This window comes from Saccoglossus kowalevskii, chromosome 7, assembly GCF_978046115.1.
Source record: "Saccoglossus kowalevskii chromosome 7, keSacKowa6.1, whole genome shotgun sequence".
Classification (NCBI taxonomy): Eukaryota; Metazoa; Hemichordata; class Enteropneusta; family Harrimaniidae; genus Saccoglossus; species Saccoglossus kowalevskii.
Window position 1 is genome coordinate 28,684,506 of NC_140647.1, and position 23,019 is coordinate 28,707,524.

At 33.6% G+C, this 23,019-nt stretch overlaps 1 protein-coding gene across 3 annotated transcripts in view; it reads right to left on the minus strand.

The window, feature by feature from the left end:
* The window catches only part of LOC100377165 (kinesin-like protein KIF21A), a 67,803-nt gene that overhangs the window by 29,108 nt on the left and 15,676 nt on the right, over nucleotides 1–23,019 (minus strand). For all 3 annotated transcript variants that reach the window (XM_085501440.1, XM_085501442.1, XM_085501441.1), the window contains exons 2-6: nucleotides 9,608–9,787; nucleotides 6,423–6,648; nucleotides 5,631–5,687; nucleotides 4,870–4,962; nucleotides 368–493 (exon numbers count right to left, since the gene is read on the minus strand). In XM_085501440.1, coding sequence (XP_085357566.1) covers nucleotides 368–493; nucleotides 4,870–4,962; nucleotides 5,631–5,687; nucleotides 6,423–6,648; nucleotides 9,608–9,787 — 682 coding nt within the window. The remainder of the gene's footprint in view (nucleotides 1–367; nucleotides 494–4,869; nucleotides 4,963–5,630; nucleotides 5,688–6,422; nucleotides 6,649–9,607; nucleotides 9,788–23,019) is intronic.

The window sequence follows — 23,019 nt, forward strand, 5'->3', positions numbered from 1 at the left end:
TTCCATTTCTATTATTAGCATTATTACTATAAAGTGTTTTTCTATTTTAATCTCAATACACTTTTGCTCACAAAAGTCTTGGGGAAATACTGACTACACACAGCATCAAATACCCTATTTGCCTTGTAAGAGAGTTTCATATGCTTGATTGTATGCATGGTGATAAGTAAAAACTGTCAATATTGTTTTTTTGTTTACCTCACAATAATTGTACTACTACAATACTGTTATATTACTCATATACAAGTAAACATCTACTGCAAACATTACAGTGCTAATACATTAAACAAACCAAGCCATCACACATGATTAAATTATTTAGTTCCAGAATATGTATAAATGTAAAGTGCGCCCTCTATGAACTCACCGATTTAACCATCCTCTGTTGTTTGATATGTAATGTAAATATAGCATGAGACCTGGAGCTCTGTGCATTCATATTGGTACTGGCAGTAGTACGAGACAAGGCCCCTGAATGTAAAGATTGCATTGTCTACAAGACAAAAATAAAACAGTATATTAACACTAAGCAATATCATTCAACAGAACTACTGAAAAATCTATATTAGAAGTCACAGTTTCTATTAAAATGGTTCAATGCAACGGAGGGAATGGAGCTTCTATTACAGCATCTTCATATATGAGAAATGGTAAATTTTTGGTTTTCAATTGTTCAAAAAAAATGGGTGTAGCTTCTATTAGGAATGCGGCTTCTAATACAGATTTTACGGTTGGTGTGATTTATATCAATTGACTTTCTTTTACAAAATCCACAAATTTTTTTTTATATAAGAAATTAACAAACTATATAAATGATACTCTCCACATGTATAATGTATGTGGAATACGATGCATTGTACCCATTACACAACTTTTTTTTAAACGGATTTATTAATAAATAATACTGTAACATTCGTATGAATATATGGATATCAAGTATTCTATATACCTCAAGGCTGAACATTGTATTAATAGAACATGATACTTATGCATAATATATCAGAACAGCAGGTGTACAGAAGCATGCCCTATCATTTTTTTTTTTATCAAAAAGGTTTTATCAAACAATACTCAATAAATAATTAATAGCAAATAATAGCAATTAATATTATAAATATCCAGGGTTCAAATATTCATATTTCAATCATTGCATGTGATGTGGATATATTAACTATTTGTGAAATGGTGGAAGCAGGATGATGGGTCTTGGAATGACTCCCATCAACTGAAGCAACAAATTTTGTTAAATTAATCTCAAAAATATAACACACAAGAAACAATACGCATGTCAAACACAACTTTCTAACCTCGCTACTTTTGAAAATAGAAAGCATAGGCTTAATTATTTACTTATTGGAAAATAAATTTCTGTTTGTGTTACTATTTATAATGCTGGTACTAAAACTAAACACAAGTCACATAATATCTGCACACATCTACAGCCAATAGCATTAACTCAACCTGGTATAGCATTATACATGTATGACCATAATTGGGGGGAAATTAAAAGATACACAAATTTGGTCCCATATACATTAATGTCATCACTAGCCATTCTGAAAAAAAAAAAAAAAATACTGGCAGTGGATGTTGTCATGATATCACACATGCACTGCAGGCGGGCTTTGATTTTACATATCTGTATGTATGACATGTGACATGAACAGAATGCAAACACCCTAGAATGAGTCAATCCATCAATATTTGATAGTGTAACATTAGATGCACTGACAGCATGCTGCTATTTATGTCAGATTACTTTGTGAATTATGCTCAGCATTATGCTCAGCACCATGCTAATGTTTTTATAGTTGTCCAGTGCAATGCAATACCACAACTACTATGGATGCTGTAACAAGCAACCTCCATCCCAGCATGATCACTTTTTAATAATCTCTACCAACTTCCAACAGGAATAAATACATGGAGAAGGGGTACCAGTTTCAATAGGGTGCCAAAAAAAACAATTCAGTGCATTACAACAATGCTTCAAGCCATTAGGAAATCAGATTTTGGGGTGACTGGCAAATTTTTCTATCAACAAGAGACTGATTTTTTTTGGAAATAGGCCAAGTTTTAAGTTTATCTTTTTTTTTGCATTGGGGAATTGATCCACAGCATTGTAAGAGTGAGCGCTATTTATATTCGGTCATCGGCAGCTTGCTTAAACACAGTCATGGATTCTGCTACAGTAAAAAGAGGAGGACGTGCATATCAAAAATAATAACCTAACTTTGATTTCCCATATATGGTAATTTTATTTTGCAGCAAATTAGGAGTATCGGTAATTGAGATTTTCACGGATAATTAAAGGTTCTGGTAGGAACAGTTTATATTTTTGTATTTATATATTTTATTTTTATAGCAGGATCATTAGCAGTGTTTGAGTGGGCAGCTCAGAACTAATAAATAATGGACACTCAGGCAATGCTGTGATGATCGAGGGCTAACTGCATCGAGAAATTTGCTTGAAGAAAAATGCATTGGTAAAAATCATAATGTTGCCATAGATGTTCAAACAATTCAACTTAATTTTAGACGTGGATGTTCACTTAAATAATGAGCTCATCCACTATTTTGTCCTGTTATCATGCAATACAGGGCAACACAGCTTTTATTCCATAAATAACTGTCAAATTTATCAAATTTATTTATTTATTTATGCTTCTAAAGTACATAATCAGTTACAAAACGATTTATCATAAAACATATAAAGTGACCTGACACTCAAATATCTTTGACATTTCTCAAATAGTAAAATTGTAAAAGTTTAACCTGGCATGCATGTTATATATATTACCTCAACATGAAAAGTATATTTTGGTAATCTATGTCAGTTGATAACAACTTTGGTTCATTTTTGACTTGGAATCTCCAATAAATCAGTTATGTTAGAGGTAGAGGGTACACTGGCTGAGATACAGTGAGTTGAAGCTTGATGCTGATCTTTTCATGTATATCAAGACAAAACTTGTGACAATAACGTGTTTATCACACCGATACGATAAGAAACTGGATACTAATTATCTCTAACTATTAGAAATATGCTTGATGAAAAAAAACACTGATAAAGTAGATTTAATATTCTGCTAATTTATGAGTGTAGTTTTGAAAAATTTACAATTTCACCGAGTCAGTCACTCAATTTCACTTACTCATGGAGCTGGTTGAAAATAATAATTATTGAAAATAATAATAATTATTACATATGTACTGCAGTTTATTTTGATTCGTCCCTGAAATCAAAATCGGTATTTCCACAACCCATATGCAAATGAGGTCTGAGAGCAAACAAAGTAGTCCCTTCAGGAGTACAGTTTTTCGGAATAAACAATATTTAGAAGTACGATATTTTCCCCTTGGGGTACATGAATATACTTGCCGAGTGAAATGAAATTTGAACAGTAATGGTACTTTCAGACAGTCACTTATTTTGGCCAAAACTAATTTGCATATCACCCATGCAATAATGTTTTCGGTATTTTCACAGTCGATATGCAAATGAACATGGTATTTTCATTGGCTACCGAACTATTTTTATTTTGTAAACACATTTTCGTCTGCTATTTTTATCCAGTTCAAATCGTCCAACAACATTTTTGGCATGTCAGGTGTACATCAAATGGAATACTACGATTGGGAGAACTTAATGTATATTGACCACCTGGAAACTGAGTTTTATAAATCTTGAAGGGCTCTCAGAAGATCCACCAGCAGTAAAATCAGCGATTACTATGCAGCCGCAACCATCAACATCGAGATACCAGGTTTCTGCTGGTGACGTTGCGGCGTTACTCAGTTCCAAATAAAAATTACCAACGCCAAAAGAGCAACATTTTAACCGATAATCAAGACTCAGTCAATCCACGACCAGCAAGCAACATCACACACGAAGTTGTAGCGTGCAGCTAAGCGACAACCGTTGTCGACAAAAGTCATCCCGTCTGTGGAGTACCGCAGTTGTACGGCATGTTTGCCAATGCACAGTTCCGTGGCGGAACTTTTAACTTCAACATAAACTGTGTATCATCATAGTCGTCCAGTTCAAGTTCTGGTTCTGCCGTGGTCCCAACTAAACGTCAACGAGTTATTTATTCGGACAGTGACTCAGATTAGACGTCTGATTATTTTAATTTCAAACAAACAGTGACTCGCGTTCTCCGGGCGCTTTATACACTGACACGCGCTGCTAGGGCGTAACGCTTATTAATGGGCAATGGGGTTCCCCAACCTAAATTCCATCCCGGTTTGCACGTTCTTTCTTTAATACAAAATAATCAAGTATGGAACATATGTAATAATAACAGAACCCCACACCCTCCCCGTGGCTTTCGTTGCGTATGGAAATTATTTTCACTCGAGATGCGGTGTATTCTGCTGTACTTTCACTCGCTTCGCTCGTGAAAGTACGGCCGCAGGATACACCGCATCACTCGTGAAAATAACTTCCATACGCAACGAAAGCCACGGGGAGGGTGTGGGGTTCTGTCATATTATTGTTTATTGCATCTTCAGAAATACACATTTTAGTCAGTATATAAGCAATAGAAATATTAATCAATACAAAAAAATAAATTAAAAAATAAATTAAAAATAAATTAATGCAGTGTCATTGGTTAAAAAACAGCTCAATCAGCAACATCAAACTATCAACCAGCTCCACAATCAAGTGATATGGGGCGATAACCTCATAAAACATCGTAGATTTCAATGTTACAGATAATAGGATAAAACATACAAGTTTCCCACTGAGATGACCTTCAGAAGCTGAGAACATTGAGATATACATGTACTCTCTACATACAAGTAATTAAAAGCACACAGAGAAATGACTTGTCAGATGGGGTTCAAATTGAGGGTATTACTCACCTCTTGAATTGATGTAACAAGTTTTGAAGTCACTCCTACAGTGTAAATGCCACCAAGAGCATCCTCATGGATTTTGATATGTGATTTTTTATGCTGAAAAAAGCAATGTGACAAATTACTAATTACTAACCCAAAATCAGGAATAGTGGAATGCATGCACAATTATCTGGCTGTAGATATCAAGAAGCCTATTCGTATAACATGGCATCAACTGTTGATAGTGTTAATATACATTTTCCACATATGGTATAACCAGGTAATACAGTCAAACAAAAATGCTATAAAATCTATGATATTACCATCACACCTACTGGTGCTCACAGGTCTACATAGATACGGTAAAATGATTAATTTTCACTGGGTTTAAATTTTGCTGATTTACCACTTCAGGCATATTCAGTGGGTATTAAATTCACGGTTTTATCATTTAGATAATGTGTTCTATGTTAAATTTTACATATTCACTGGGTTTTAATTTAGCTCATTTTCCAATCAGCGATAAGCAAAATTTACCATTTATGCTGATTTACCATTTCAGGCATATTCAGTAGGTTTTTAATTCACGGTTTTATCATTTAGATAACATGTTCTATGCTAAATTTTACATATTCACTAGGTTTTTAATTTAGCGCATTTTCCAGTCAGCAATAAGCAAAATTAAAACCCAGTGAATAATTAACCCTTTTACACTATCTCTATATTTTGTAAACACTAATGCATTAATACTACCCCTCCATATACAAAGAAGCTGCAAGTCTTACCCGCACATCTGGATCCCTTTGAGCATCTAATAGGTCTATTATTTCTTCATTGTACAGCTGTAAAACATATACCATGATATAAATCAATGTTACATCTACAATGTAACCTGATACATTGTGAACAAACCAGTCAGGATAATAACATACACTGACACTGCATTTAGCGCAGTAAAATAACTCCCTATGCACAAGGATGTAAAAGGCAGATCCTGTTGTGACTAAGCCATGGCAATTTATTACAGCTATGGATCGAAGTTGATTGATTGATTGATTGATTGATTGATTCATTCATTCTATGCCTGTTTATATGAATTCACAGTAAACTTATTTTGAAATTATCAATCATGGTTAATATGGCATTGCCTAAACATATCAATTTTTGTAAATTTTTCATTAGCTCAAAATCAGAAGTTAATTAAATTTATACACCTTTTGAAAGTGTAAATACAGTATTTCATGACATGCTGAAAATGTTATAAAAGCTCAACGGATTTAAATACATTCAACCCAAAAAGTTCTTAAGTGAACCAACTTGATAATTCAACCATGCTTTTTAAATTACATACTAGAGCAAGAGAATGAATAAATAGAAATAAAAACATTGCATATCTGATACGTTTCAATTATTTCTTTGTAACCTATGACATTAACAGCAGAAACAATATCGGATTTGGAGCATGTGAAATATCCGGGAGAAGACTCCCAAGGCAAGTGACGATCCTGGGCAGTCCGGAACTGATGAGAAACGCAGTGCCATGACGTAACCAACAGTTCTTCTGAACTCAAACTCACCTCCATAAACTGTGCATGAACTTTAAATTCAGGCGGCGGCTCACCATTCTCTATTGCAGTCTTTCTCCTCTTGTCTATCCCGTTAAAGAGATGCGAGACTGCTCTTGGAATGATTCCTCTCTCATCCGTGCTTGAACTGACATCAAATCCAGTCCCCATGGTGTAAGTTTTACCTGAACCGGTTTGGCCATATGCAAACACAGTGGCGTTATATCCGTCAAAACAACTGCAATGAAACAAACATTGTAAAACAAGATACAGAAAACTGACATCCTTGATGTGAGGCAGTTTGATGTAAATGCTGTCATATCAACAGTATATTTATTTTCATCTCTTTTTGTTGTTGTTATTTTTGTTTTGTTTCTTAGAATAGTATTTGACTATGTTCTATTCAAAATGAATAATGTCAATAAAGTTATTATTATTATCTTTTTTTTTCAACTTATTACGCTCATTTGCTTTCACTTTGCAATAATCTTGTACTTTTTTTTAAAATCACAGTTCAGCCCAAAATAACTAGCTTCACATGATTTCACCCCACACAATTCCAAGTCAAAGATAATTTTTACAGCAGAACAATTAATTTAAGGTCTTTACTGTACATCCACACTTTACATTACTTTATACATATTTTTATTCACTTTGTGTTCAACGTTTTGGGGAAATGTGACAAATCTATGCTTCAAATGTAGCTAATTTCAGAATCAACTACAGAAATGTTATTGCATGTGATATACATTTTAGCTAACTAAAGAGCAGACCAATTCTTTTCAAGTTCAAATGCATCAAAGATATAATGTTGTTGACATTCTGTTGGAACAAAATGCATTGCCAGTGTCATGTAGCATTTTACCATAGCACCACACTGTCTATGAAAACAACCTGCTGCCAGCCAGTCTAGTATTAAATACTGACATTAAAAACAAACTGTGCACATTCGGATGTGAAGAAAACTTAACAGAACCTTGCAGATTAATAATACTAGTAATTTATTAATAAATAATTAACTTTGGTAATCTGCCACATTAAAGTTGGTCTTGTGTAATTCTAAAGCCAGAAGTTACTTCAAGACAAGGCATATTATAATATCTGCACCGGGAAATGCTTATAGAAGGGTCAATGAACTATAGCAAAAGAGATAACAAAAAAGACTTTTGGGAAAAGGTCATCTTAGGAATTTCTAAACAAGGAAAGCTGCAGAGTAATTGGTGACCTTTTGACATTCTGCTGTCAGTTTCCAATTTTCCACAGGAAATGTCATGTGAACCCAATATATGAATGAGTCATACAGTTCTGGAAATTATTAAATGCACAACTAATTCACAAAGTACATAAAATTATTGTAATTATTAACTACTGTTTTTTATCAGCAGAATTTTACATGTGAATGTCAGATACATTATAAATTGGTACCTTGTGTTTTGCTTGCCATTTCTGCAAAGGCACTATTAACAGAAACGCATGCCTGGCAACCGTTCACAATTATAGATTCATAATACATACATGTATTATTAATATATACCTTTTTTAATTTAGCTTAACATGCTATGGGCTTAGGTCAGACAGATCTAATCAAAACATTATGGTTGATCTAGAAAACGCATGATATTGTTTTCCCCAACTCCACTCACTACATGAAATACTAGATGCGGTAGACATGGACAAGAAAAGAATTAATGAGAATGCTTTTGCAGGGTAATATTTCTCTTGCATAAAAAAAAAAAATCAAAAAAAAAAACATTAATAAGACTTTTTTAATATCTAGTCTAAAGCTGGTCAGATTTTCATCAAACACAGGGTTATAAGAACTACTAAGTATAGGATAAGTGTTAGCACATGAATTAATAAATTACACCCAACTTTGAATTCAACAGAAGTGATTTTGTAAGATTCAAAAATAGGGACTGGTATATGAAGATTAACTCAGAAACTTTGTTATTAATAGCTACTTGTCTAATCTAAGAAGAAGCAGACAGACTTGTCAGAATGTGCACATAGCCAGATTAAAACCTCATGTGCACAGTATGGCTTATTTGGCAGCTAATGAGATTCCATGGGAACCTTAAATTAAAACTAGATATGTACATGTACATCCAGGAACCTGTAAATAAACCCCAACCCACATCTGTTAATACTAAACCATAAAATAATTGTATTTTGACCATAGAAACAGCCCTGTAATACTCGTGAGCACGTGTATTACTAATAATTGAGGAAGTACAGTATTATTTAGTGAATAAAAGTGAAGCAAGACATTTTGTATGTCAATCAAATTACCTCTACTGACATGATGGATGATGATTGAAAAAAAAAAATATGAGCTAACAGTGGACAATTGCCACAAATCCAAATGAGGGAACCCTAAAGCATGTAAACACCAAAATTTAAAGCAATATGAACAATAGTTTTCAAGAAGATGATGGCCGAACAATAAGAAAAATAGTCAGCCATTGGATTCAAATGCATCAAAACCAACCAACCATATATAGAGAATAGGGTAGCTTGCATCACACCCTTATGAGATTGGAGGCCATACATTCAAATATTGAGCTGCTCTAAATCTGACAGATGAGAATAATGACAGTGCCCTATATTGTCAACAGTTTGCCCTCTATGTCGATATGACGTACAGAGACGTTTTCTGACGCAACTAATAATGCTCATTCTTTGATGCACCAATGATGCAGAACAAACACATGATAAACTCATCTCACTATAGTTATGGAATTTCTAATTTTATAAACAAAGCAAGTGTAAGCAAAGAAAACTTCTCTACGGCCACAAACAATCATGGCCTATTTTCACGAAAATACAATTTAACCATGTCTAGAAATTTGAGTGTCTTGTTTGATTTTTTCCTGTAATGTTAGATTGTTAGTGTTAGTTATTTTTTAGGTTTTCAGAATTTATTACTTGTACTATTGTACTTTTCATCAAAACCTCAAATATGGGACTGGATACCAATAAATATATTTTATCCTATTGGTGAAGATCTTTCTCCCAAGCAGTGAACAAGCTTTAACCCAATTTTATTCTGGGAAGTACCATTTTGACTCACAAGCCATACAAAATTAGTCCGGTTAGAGCGAGGGAACACTGACTGTCACTATCATGGAAATTCTGTGCTCATATTGTTAGCATTCATGTCATATTATCTTTCCTGTCTAGGTTTACATATCACTTACCCTTCAATGAGCTGATGTGTACTTTCATTGTAGACAGCATCTTGTGTGCTATCCATATCAAATACATGGTCATATGTAAATGCTCTGTCTTGTCCAAGCGTTATTTGCGGTTCTCCTGGTGTTACAAAGGTGCATGTACGACACATATCGATCTTTTCACGTGCCAACTGTGGTCGAATTCTACAAGAAAAGAAAAATAGATAAATATTACGTTGACTAACTTTGGGAAGTGCCTGTCAAAGGGATCGTTTTGGGTATTATATTTTTTTGACAAAATTGTCAAAAAAAATATTAAAGCATTAACTCTATATAAGCCAAAATCTCGCACAAAAAAATTACAATATTTAATACATTTTATGTTAATGCTATGCCCCCTCCCCTTCCCCCGCCAAGTTGAGTTGAGCTAAGCACCACTAAAACTAAGCACTTCCTCATATTGTTAACAATGCGAAAACGGAGCAGGAATAGATGGTAGTCTTAAAATCTTATATTTAGTAAGCACATCCCTGGAGTTTTTTTCACATCATATACCATAGAGATTCTTATAACTTGGTAGCTTGCCCTTGTCCCCCCTAGAGTCCATCCCTTTTAACCACAAACAGAGATAAGACAAGGCTAAACACCAGATGGTAATGCACATTTATAGCCTGCATAAAACTCCAGTCTTCAGTGCCATTATACTGTCAATATTTTGTAATCGTGTCTTTCTCAGTAGCTGAGTTTCTCGGACACAAATAAACATATACTGGAATGTTACAGTGACAACAGTCATTATGGAGGAGACTCCAGGCAACACTTTTCATTGTTTTGATTCACAATAAACACATGTTCAGAAATACATGTATGTCTACAAAAGTTTTTACTATAACAGAGACCCTACAGAAGATAGTGGGAATGACAAACAATTGGACCTGAGATGAACATAAAGATAATTATGTATTTAATCTTAAGGCAGCATTTATTTATTGAGTTGTCATACCGGTATTGCACAATAACAGTATTACACATGTGTACTTGACCATTCATACCATAGATCAAATAACAATTCCAAACCATAGTGTCATAGTGTCTTAGTGAATTGTGGGATACACAACTCAATTTGGCCAATCACAAAGCATGCCTGATCATGTGGATACCTGACAACAATATGCACTCATATTTGGAATTGCGATATGGTGTACGAACTCTTCAATTACAAGCATCCCTAGCAAATGTGAGATTTGTAGGTGAAGATCTCAGTTTGTTGCGATTGCATCTTTGGCATTGATAACAAACCCTATTGCCCAAAATTATCTGAATTAAGGTTCGATTTACTATCTTGAAATTACATAGGAGAAAGTTATTGTGATCTGGTTTGCATGGATATTTAACAAAATAATATTAAAGTTAGTACAATAGACATTTAGTACCCGTAGATGTACATCATGCACAAATGCTAGGAATTTCATTATATAAAGAGAATCCAGAGAAATTGACCTAGATGATGAGAAAAAAAAAAAAGAGACCACATTGGTTTGAAAGGGTGTTTTTCAGTTGTTGCTCCAGGAAAATCTAGTACCGGGGTTATGTACATTCCAAGCTCTAGTTTCAAACATGAAATCTACAACAGAAATCACAAGGCAGGAGACCTTTAATGTAATTCATAGTAGCATGCATGTTGCATACAAATGAGTGCAGTCATTGAAATATTATACAAGAATGAGTCTATGTATACTCAACTGAGTGCAATTAAACTTACACTCAGAAAAGCAATCTGATGGAAGTATGACAGAATGTTTTGACAGTATGAGATTTTTTTTTCGCTTTCCACAGATGCTTTTTTTTTCTTGCATGCATACTATGCTAACTGGGGTTTTGCATCTGGCAAGGATAAACATGAGAACCACTTTAACATTGCATTCTGTATGTAAAGTAATTAACCCCAGAGACATTACTCAGGGCTATTGATTGCCAAACATAAATCATATGCAGGTTAGTTTTGAAAGAGCAACTATGCTTTGATACAATTTACAGTGAACAGAAAGGAGTTCTTACTAAGCCAGTGTGGTGACACACTTTGCACAGGACATTTAAACCATGCTGTGGTTATGTACATGTCATTTTCAATAAATCATACACTATACTTCATTGGTAGACTCCAATTATCATAAATTTATTACAAATGTACTTCAAATCTGGCAAAAGTAAATGAATTATTGGAAGAACGTCATTTTTAGGTGGGTTTAAATATTCATAATGAGAGTCAGACCCACTGACTTGGGAGTTCATCGATGTACATCATCAAGCCCTATGGAATATCCTGTATACTCTGACCTACTGATGCATAACTTCTCGCTTTTACTTACTGTCCTAGACAATAAACAGGGGTTGGGTTGAAGCAGCATCTAAAGTGTAGACCCATTACAATGAATTAACTACTTAAAAAAATAACAACCATTAGCAAACAATTACTAGTGGTGACCTCAGATGACCAGACAGTTAAGTATTAACATATCAATATGCATTACAATACTTATGTAGTATATACAGGATTTGTCTCAAAATCAGCTTAGGACTTTTTATCTAAAATGACAACTAGCAATTTCTAATAATTTGCCATATTTTGGGTGTAAAACAAAAAATTTAACTGAAAACACTTTTAATCCCTTTGTCTGAAATGACTGAACAAGTTTAGGACAATTTGAAGAAAATACCAGGAAATTACTGATGTCCAGTGGGTATCTGAATCGCAGGGTACATTAACCACCTTTTTTATAGTATGGAGCTTAAACTAACAGACAACATTCCTGTTGCAAGTTCTCTGGTAATTCATGTCAGATACAATAAATTAAAGTAACATAAGCAGGATAGCAGTACAGCACTGTAATGTCATGAATTCATTTACTCATTCAGTGTACACTCTCCAGTAGATCAATCAGACTGCACTTATAGCAAGATTTGATGTCCCATGTGATGTACGTCTGGCATGACACCCTGAATCAATTAACAACTGAAGCCGAATAACCAACAAGACTGAGAGATGTTTAATTGCAAATCAAATCAGACATGAAAAAAGATGCGCAATGACTGTATGTGAACATAGTCTCGTCAAAAAAATGAAAGAGTTTCTACTTTCGTCAATCTGAATCATTTGACGACACATATGTATAAACACATACATGTACATGTACCAAATTCACAGCTGAATACTAAAGAAGATGCCACATGCAATTATTGGTTTATGTGCACTTCAACCGAAGATGCATTTCTAATAGAGTAAATTAAATATAGTACTAGTATATACACAATTCTCTTTTTAAAATTATCTTGAATTGAAATAAATATCTCATCCATACAGTGGAGTCACAATGAACCCCAACCAGTTGTACATGTGTTTGGCACAGATATTCTTCACTCTAGATAAAGAATCCTCAAGTTACAAAGTCAATAAATAATTACAGCCATTTACACAGATTATCAGATGTACTGCTCACTGAACTCAAAATAGCAACTATTAATGTTGAATCTGTAACCCACACCATAGTAAAGACTGCTATTATATCCACAACATGTAACAAACAAACAAACACACACCTGCCAAAGCCAAGCACAATGCTGAAAAAATCTACTAAGGTAGTATACAGCATCCAATTGAAGCTGAGCTCTGAAGGCATTCATAGAGGTTTTAATACTGCAGTTTTTAGAGTATTACTAAATATTTTATGAAATATTTTATGGTATGAATTGTGGAAAATATATAATAAACATTAAAATTGTGATGATTTTCAGCATATCTATATCTGAGCCCCGACAATTGATTTTAATTTCAAATTTCGTTACTAATGCTTCTGAAAACATTTGATTCTGTTCAGAATTATTCTGAAATGCAGAAATCACCAAATTTTGTAGCAGTCTCTGCTGTCCTATGACACTGTCACTGTTGGTGAATTTTGTAATCTCAAAAAATGTCATCAGCAAAAAATAAATGCTTTAAATTAGTCAGTTATTGTTTTAAGTGTATACATGTTCATGCATACATTATACAAGGTACAAACATATGGACAGATATAATTAACATTTCATTACACAAATAACTGCTTCATCTTCATATGTCATTAAACTGGGAATTAAGTAGAGTAAAAAGAATTATATAAAGAGACCATCATAGTTTTTTCACAGTCCCTCTTTAGACTGGTCTGAAAAAGGCAATTGTTTGAGGTGTGAATTGGTTCAATCCTGTTAACAATGCATACATTGCATAGCAACGACAATTATAGTCATTTTTTTCTGATTTATTTATTAAAAGTATCATAAAAAAATCTTTAAAACCATGTTTGGAATAGTGGGTGTAATACGGTGGGCTAGTTCAAGTTGAATTCTACAAAATACATTACAAAACGTTTTAATACTGTCCATGGTCACTTTCTGTGGGCAGGTACGTGTCTTCAGCAGTTATTGATAAGCATGAATATCGTCTAAAAGGTGCGAGTTATTATTACCCATGACATGCTCTGTTTAAATTCAGTCAGTTTCCAGACCAGTCCATGGAGGGACAACGGTTTTCTCTATATCCTGCTCAAATGATTTAATTTTGAATTTCATTTTCTATAGTCATCAAAATTGACCATCATCTTATATGTGAAGCATATTAATTATTAAGCAAGGAAACACCTTTAGAATACTTTTAATTATGTTGAATCACACACGATGTACCGTACTAGTATTGACGCCACTGAGACATAATGATCTTTGTTTGTCCTTTTTTTACATTTCGCAGTGAACAAAAATTGGTTTATTGCAAACATTTCTGGTTACAACAAAATTTGTTACAGGTAATATTTACCTACCGGGGAGGGGGGGGGGGGTAACACTCATAAACTCATTTATAGCCTGCATAATCAGGTAGAAAAACAACAGCATTCCAATTAAAAATTATACAAATAACTTAGCTTATCACAGATAGAGGAAGTTGTATGGAAAATATCACGAATCCAGCCCCTGGGTTAAAGATAAACAATCCTTCACTGAACATGATGGATAGTTTATAATCAAGACCCCCAGCCACACGTCTAAAGTCCTACAACTCCAAACAAAACTAACAGAAACAATAAGCAGAAAAAGAAAGTATTTCCTAACACTGTTTATTACACATGTTTCACCGCTATTGTTAGGTTACCTCCCTATAGATAATCTGAAAACTACAGAGATACATAGATCATAGTGACTTGACTTGGTTACTGACATAACACACAGTGGGTTGAATGGACAGGAAGAAGCCTTTATTTGAAGGGGGTGACACCAGAGTCACAGTTCACTCACTTTATTTAACTCTATGGACAACCAGAACTTTTAAATTGCAGGATACGCATTATTAATCTTGACTGATGTATTGCATGGGTAGGCTTTTGCAAAAACCGACTTGTCATACCAGGGCATACAGTGCATCTCAGAGTGGATCTCAATTCAAATTCAAATTTTTACATTTTATTTTAGTTTTGTTTGCTAAGCTTAACTAATTAATTGCAATTATGGTTTTTTGAATTTAAAAATTACATTCAGCTATGACAATTATATTGTTGTTTTTATAATTTTTTTTTTAAATATTGGTTGACGCGAAGTTAAGTGCTATGGTCTATTCAAGACGTATGCATTGCTAATTAATTATTCATGATACATGTACATGTACATGTATGCAGTATGGGACCCTGGTATAGAACACTACAGAACCTAATATTAAAGAATATAAGAAAAAAAGTGTAAACAAATTCAATTACAGTGCTACAGTTGTTGCTCCGTATCCTGTTCAATATATGACCCATAGAGACGAGCATGCAAAGTGCACGACAACTGTAGCACTTTAAGAGAAATTATGGGCCAGTATAAAAAACAATATATATCACAGTTTAATGAGTTTAAATGTCAAAAGGTAACATGATGTAATCATGTAAGACTATCTGGTGACTCAAATAATATTACTGATATCCCCATCCTCCATGACATACCAAGTTATTGCAATTGGAGTACCAGATTTTAAAATGTATACACATTCTAAAGACTTAATACTTAGATAAAATGTGTATTTTAAGTCCTGATTATAGATCCTAATCCGAATGGCATGCTGTGTTACAAAATACTTTTAATACATTTGTATTTTTAGAGTGGGATAACCTAATGAGAACCACTTGGCTAATGTTTCTATGAGAAAATAGCTAATATTAAACAGTACCAACTTCCATTAGGCCGAGAAAAAAAAAATTACTGCCTGGCCCTAGAATTTGTTCGCCAGCATATTTGAGAAAACTTCACAAAATATTCCTCCCTTTGAATGAGATTTTACAAAAGATACAAAACTTTGCAAAACTGGGTAATTTAAACAACTTTAAACATGATTTATGACATTCTTATCTAAAAAAAAAAATACGTATAAGCAAGAAAAAAAATGAAACACAAATATTAAAGTACCGGCACTCTAATAATTTTAAACAAGCAGCCTCTCGGCTGAGATAGCTCCGCTGTTAGCACTGCACATTTCAATTAAAGAACAGAAGATATCATTAGAAAATGAACAATATGCATAGTATCAATGCAATGGGACTTGCTGTTGTCAACAAGAATTCAAAAATATCATTTTTCACTATAAATGATTGTGGTTTTTAACAAGAAGTCGAAAATATCACTTTTTACCAAAAATGACAAAAATATTCATCAAAATTAGAAAATTAAAGATATCACTACAAAATGAACAAATCTGAGAGAGGTCCACATGTAGTACCTATATATGTAATATAATATCAAAGCAATTTGACTTGCAGTTTTTTACAAGAAGTTGAAAATATCACTTTTTACCAAAAATGACAAAAATATTCACCAAAATTAGAGAATTAAAGATATCATTACAAAATGAACAAATCTGAGAGAGGTCCACATGTAGTACATATATATGTAATATCAAAGCAGTTGGACTTGCGGTTTTTAACAAGAAGTCGAAAATATCACTTTTTACCAAAAATGACAAAAATATTCACTAAAATTAGAGAATTGAAGATATGATCATGAAATGAACAAATCTGAGAGGTCTACCCAAGGTACATATGCACCAAGTATCAAAGCATTCAGGCTTGTAGTTTTCAAGAAGAAGTCGAAAAAGTAAAACATTGACACGGACGACGACTGACTATGGACGACGACGACGGACAATCACTCATATGATAAGCTCTGCCCGACAAAGTCGACAGCGGAGCTAAAAACAGGTTATACTAACTACTATGTTTTTTTTATTTGGCATCAGACAATCAGAGTCTGATAACAATGATGCACTGGTTCAATTGTCTTAAATTAGCTGAGGACATTTTGTCAAAAATGACAACTAGCGTCATAGGACATTTCTAATTATTTCCTATATTTTGGATGTAAATTAAATAAATTATACAAAAAACACTTTGGCTGATATGATTGAACAAAATTAGTTGACAAAAATGCCAGCAAATAATGAGCATCTGAATCACTGATAATGTACAAACTGTATGGTCTAACTCAATGATATTTCAAGTACATGTGGTACAAGAAAACTTAGTTTTATCACATAATTCCATAATTATATAATAGCACCACGCCCACATTGCAAGCACCCAAGATGCAAAGCCCAAACAATAGCTACCTAATAAAGTTTATTTAAAGTTGGTTACCATGATTTAATAACTATGACAAAAATGTGGAAAATTGTGTTTCCTAATGTTGCAACAAGGCAATAATTTAAAAGAATAGTTTATGAACTTAATATGCAAATGTCAATTAATGTGGGTAGATGTTAATATATGCATATGCAGCATGTATGTTTTGGTAATGAGTAGTTATTAAATCATTAACCTTATAAACTAGAAAGTACCTGATGTACATCAGTGAATTTACTTTCCCTATAGCAAAACTTCATGATTTACAGTGGCATAAAAGATAAACCTTTACAACATTAATTAAAGCACATGCACAAGAAATTCATGAGTACTGCAATACACTAAAAGTAACAATAAATTATACTCTATTTAACAAGTGACTTCACGCTTAAGAAGAAGAACACAGCCAAGAACAAGTTCAAATTCAAGCTCTATTAACTTCACTACATCAGCTACGGGTGGTCCAACTTGGTTTTAAGTTTCAATATAAAGACCAGAGACCCCATGATATACAGCTTCATAAAGGCATATCAACTAGAACGAAGATTAATTGTCAAGGGACCATGTACAAGTCTCTGGTTATAACTACACATGTGCCCCTTGAAGAATATAAAATATAGTCTGATCCGAAATATCACCAACGAATGGGGGTTACTGTTCAGATATGAATAACAAGCTAACTGATAATATATGTACCTTAAAAGTATGACTTTATGAGTCAATGTGAATTCCTGTTGTTTTCAGTATTGATCCAGACAACTACACTTTCTACTGGCTTTTTTGTAGAAAACGGGTGTAGAAAACAAATGATTGACATACATGTACAAATGTATTGCAATGAAACGCAAGTAATATAGACCCCTAATCTTAGAATAGGCAAAGCATTTACTAAATATAAAACTGCATAGAACCACAATTTTAGAGCTCTTAATTCATTCCCATCAACTAGTGTAGATTACAATAGATACTAGTTATAGGAACACACGAAAACAGCCAGCCGAGTAATCAAATGCAGATTACACGTTTGTTGTTAGTAGCCCATGCGTAGTACATAAAGCAAAGATCTGTCTATGATCAAAATAAGTTGTATTTAACTAACCAGTATACAATAAATGCAACTTATGGTTTACATGCACTCTTTTTGAAGATGCACTTCAAATAGAAGAAATATGGTATCTCAATTTATCTGCAATAATAAAATCCACTGTAGTCAGAGATTAGCAAAGAATTCTTAAAGGGTGGAAGTCGTCACTCCACGCATGCATGAAATATACAAGACTCGTATAAACAAAGATGGCAACTTTGACTGTTGTGCAGATCAACGAGTTATTACCAAGCTTCAATTAGACATTTTTTAGGTGATTGGAAGGTATTGAAGAAGCTACCGGCGGTAATTAGTGCAAATCGCACCCAGGTCAAACCTCACACATGTACTTGTGATTTCCATTAGAAGAGGGAAAATCAATGTTTATCAATGAAAATCAATGTTTATCAACACAAATTTCGCATATGCGCAGTGTGAAGACCACTTCTTTAACAGAGAATTAAGAACAACATTAACAGTGCACTACATTTTTAAAGAAGCGCCCAGCAATTACAAATGGCATGAGTCATTCATTCATAGAGTGGTCATTGTTGATTAGCTAACACACAATTGAAGATCTTGCTGTGTGACAGGGTCAACGTAAATGGTATGTCAAGATGACAAACCATAATGTCCATGTAACCGGTGAAGAATGACTTGACCAGTGGCATTTGACAGCTAGCTATTATTTTTGCCATCTGGGCATGTCACACTTGTCATATCAAACTAACCGACTGTGCAGTACAAACACCATAGAGGAAAAGCACTGCAACACTCAAAGCTAACATATAGGGGCCAACATTCAGGCTTTTATAAATGAACACAAGTAGTTTCATGAGAACTGTTCATGTGGAAAAACAAATATACAGATACTCAGCAACTTGTGTTTAGCTTCGAGAAAGGAATTCTGTATTTGGAAACTTTACTGCATACTTGCACTTCTTCGACTATCCCTAGGATTTAACCTCTATTGTAAAAAGGCTGTGTGCTGCGTTATTGTACTCGACTGTTCAACTGTATGATGAACACACATTCATTTAAAAGAAACTTTTATGAGAACTCTATTAGCTTTTAAGCAGAGAAAAGCAGATTTTCTTTGAGAGTATAGGTGTTGTATATGACCTAGAGGTCAACAGTTTGTAAATCAGATACAGAATTCAAAGTGAATTCCATCCATTCAGAGGGACACGTACAACAGCATCACATAAGCCATGTTCACACATGGGTTCCAGCATAATTGTAGGATAGGGCAGAGTAGATTAGTGTATCAGAGATGCATAAAATTAAATATTTTATTAACTACATGTACAATAACAACTACATTTCTTTCTCACTAACCTCAAAAACGAATCTACCATGGTACAAGGTTTCTAATTCTAATCATTTTGCTAAAAATGAACAGCAACATCTAAAGAACTTAACTTAAAGGGAAATTGCACACAAAACGCACACAAAAGAACTTTGTAGTTTAAATGAAAAATGTTGGTTGAGGCAGTAGGATTTTTTGGATCAGCATAATAACCAGAAAAAAAAAGATTTTTTTTACATGAGCCTTTTTCTCAGTATAGGGTACAAGACAAGTAAACATGTAGCATGTGCTTTGAATGTACAATAGAACAATCAGGTAAGCAGCAAAATTAAAAATCATATTACTGTTTTTGTTCTTTAGTAGTAGCACAGGTGCTTACATGCAATGTACATTTATATTACAGAGGCACTTCTATGGTCAAAGTAATGTTCTAAAGATTCAGCATATGACAAATGCTATTTTTGTTTTATATGGTCTTTTAATAAAGATGGGCTTTTACAGCAAGTCTCAGAAGTATAGGGGCCAGCCAATTTGCAAACAAGTCGGTGCCAGTGACATTCAAAAGCTAACTGTTTAGTCAAAACCCAATCAGTAAGCCAATTTGGTGACTGCCTCCCAATACTTGTGAGACTTGCTGTTACAGAGCAAATATGGTAATGAAGCACTTCAGCAACTAAAAGAAGTTTAGGTCCATGTGATTAATAAATTTAAGTATTACATGTATAGTAGCTACTAATTATTAAAATGACTTATATTGGATATATGTATACATTTGAAAAAGTAACACAATTTGATAAATATTAAATAAACAATAATTTAATATTATGATATTGATGAACACTGGCAAAAGTTGTGAGCATTTCCTTAATAAAGGTAATCATATTTCCCAACAGTCTGATTCAGTTAATATTTTATGACCGGTCAATATAATTTGATAAACTACATTAACCCACCAGTGTCTGGTTGTGATTAGAGATAGTTCCCTTGACTGTACAACATTGAATTCTTGAGTAGGATAACAGAGGAAGGATTTCACTCTTGACTTATCCGGGCTTTCACATTTCGGCAATTTAAAATGAGGATTATCCTCTGATTTCATTAGGTAAGATTGTCGCATTGTGTTTAATCAATTGCTGTAACAACATGGCAACGGCTCAGATTTGTACACTGAACTACGTGCTAGAAAGCAAACAACATACCCCGGTACATTAATGAGAGGGGAAGAAAGCTTGATTTGCACACAACATAGCATCACTGAAGCATAGCAAAGCTTAAATGCTTTTCTTCACACTGGGTCATTTACCAAAATTTCTACGGAATTCCCGAATTACATGTTATTGCTATTATCTATCACTTGACCCATTTCTATCGGCAAAACTATGTGCAAATGCAGCAGAACCCATGGCAGGAATTACATGAACATTCAAGAACCACTGGAGCAGAATCGTTACCTCAGTCTCAAAAATCAACACTTGATTTACCAAGCATGGCACACCACCTGGGTACACACAAAATAAACCAAAATATACACACCAAGCAATCAACGTTTAACAGAATAGGTTACTTGCATTTGATCTTTCACCCTTGTGAGCAGTTCAATTAGACATCTATAGTACCGAAGATTACCAATTACTAAGAGTACAGTTAATTTGTACTCTGCACACGTATCTCAAGTCCTACATGAAATCTGTGTATGGGTAATCCATACATGCACATGTTATTCTAAATGTACTGCTGTATGTTGTTGTTGACAGAAGGAAACTGATTACCATCGTTACTGAATGTTAAGTCATGTACAATCTACCCAAGATTACAGAGCCCTGACATCTTCTTGGACTCGCAGAGAATGAGTGGAATATAGAATATATAGAAGATGAAGAACATTTAGTTTGTTCAAAATACATGACATTGCGACAAGATTTGTTCTCACATATAATACTAGTATTCCCAAAAGAAATTAAAACCAATAATGAAAAATTTCAATTTATAATGACAATAACAGACAAAACCTCAATTAAGCATGTTGCACAATTTATCTTCATGGCATTCCAACAACGCACACAAAAATATATGTGATTTGAACTTTTTACTTTTTTAAATTCTTCTTACTAACTTGTGACTTGTTCTTTTTTATTTTATTTTTTTGTATTGATTAATATTTCAATTCTATATACTGAGAAAAATGTGTATTTCTGAAGATAAAATAAATTATTATTATTATTATTATTATTATTATTATTATTATGCAGTTTCTGTGTATACCTAATGGCATGATCATTGGAAACTCTGGGAGAGGGATGGTAGTAAAAAAACTGTGCAAATTATCACTTAATTTCACTTAAACGTAGTGTTATCAGAATGAATGAGACGTAAATGTATATTTTCATGCAGTTATCGCTGTATGCCACCCCTCCCCTTGAGTTTAAAGTGGCCACCCCTTGACAAACTGAGTTCAGTCTGAGAGTATTTAAACAATTTTTTTTTTTATTAAAAGTGACTAAAACCTTGGTTCATGATAGACTTGGTCACAGTCTATAGATCTATAAAAGTGGTACCAAGAAGAACCCAAAAGACAATGCACATGAATGTGATTGGATACATATCGAAAGATGTATCATTTTGCACAAAAAAAAAAAATAGATCACCCAATTGCCCTGCATTATGGAAAGCTGTGGTATCACAACAGGCATATTGTACCAGAGAGTGATACAAGTTTAACAAATCTGGTAATGGAAAGAATCACAAAGGCTTATGGGTAGACACCTGCTTGTAAACAATGACACGATATGGCCAACTGATGCATGCGAGATGACGACTCCCCCACTTTAATAATTTATTTTAACTATAAATTCACTAAATCAAGATTTAAAAAATTTAAAAGAAATATATACTCTCATTACAATGAAAGATTATTGACACTTCAGTTTACATTAAGATTCTGTTAATTTGTGGATTGAGCCAAATTGCTAAAATGACATCTAGCTGTTTTAAAGTGTTTTACAGTATGTATAATGTATTTTCATACAGATATCAATCAACAGAAAATTATACAATAAAAGCCATGGACAAATACAAGGAATTATTGTTGATATGTACTGCTTCAATTTGTAAATATTTAGAATAAGGCTGTATGTGCTAATAACATTGGTGAAGAGTGATTGATGCTGGACAGATGATACACATGCTATCAGAAATACAGATTAATACAGGAAAGCATAAAGTATTTTCAGTGGGTTCTTTCCCAGCAACAGTTGTCAGAGCAGTCTGAATGTAACAGCAAGGTCGCAGTGACTATTATACAGTATACATGTTTTTTAAAACAAATTCTATAAATTATTTATACAAGTTAGTTTTGTCGAGAAGTGTAAAC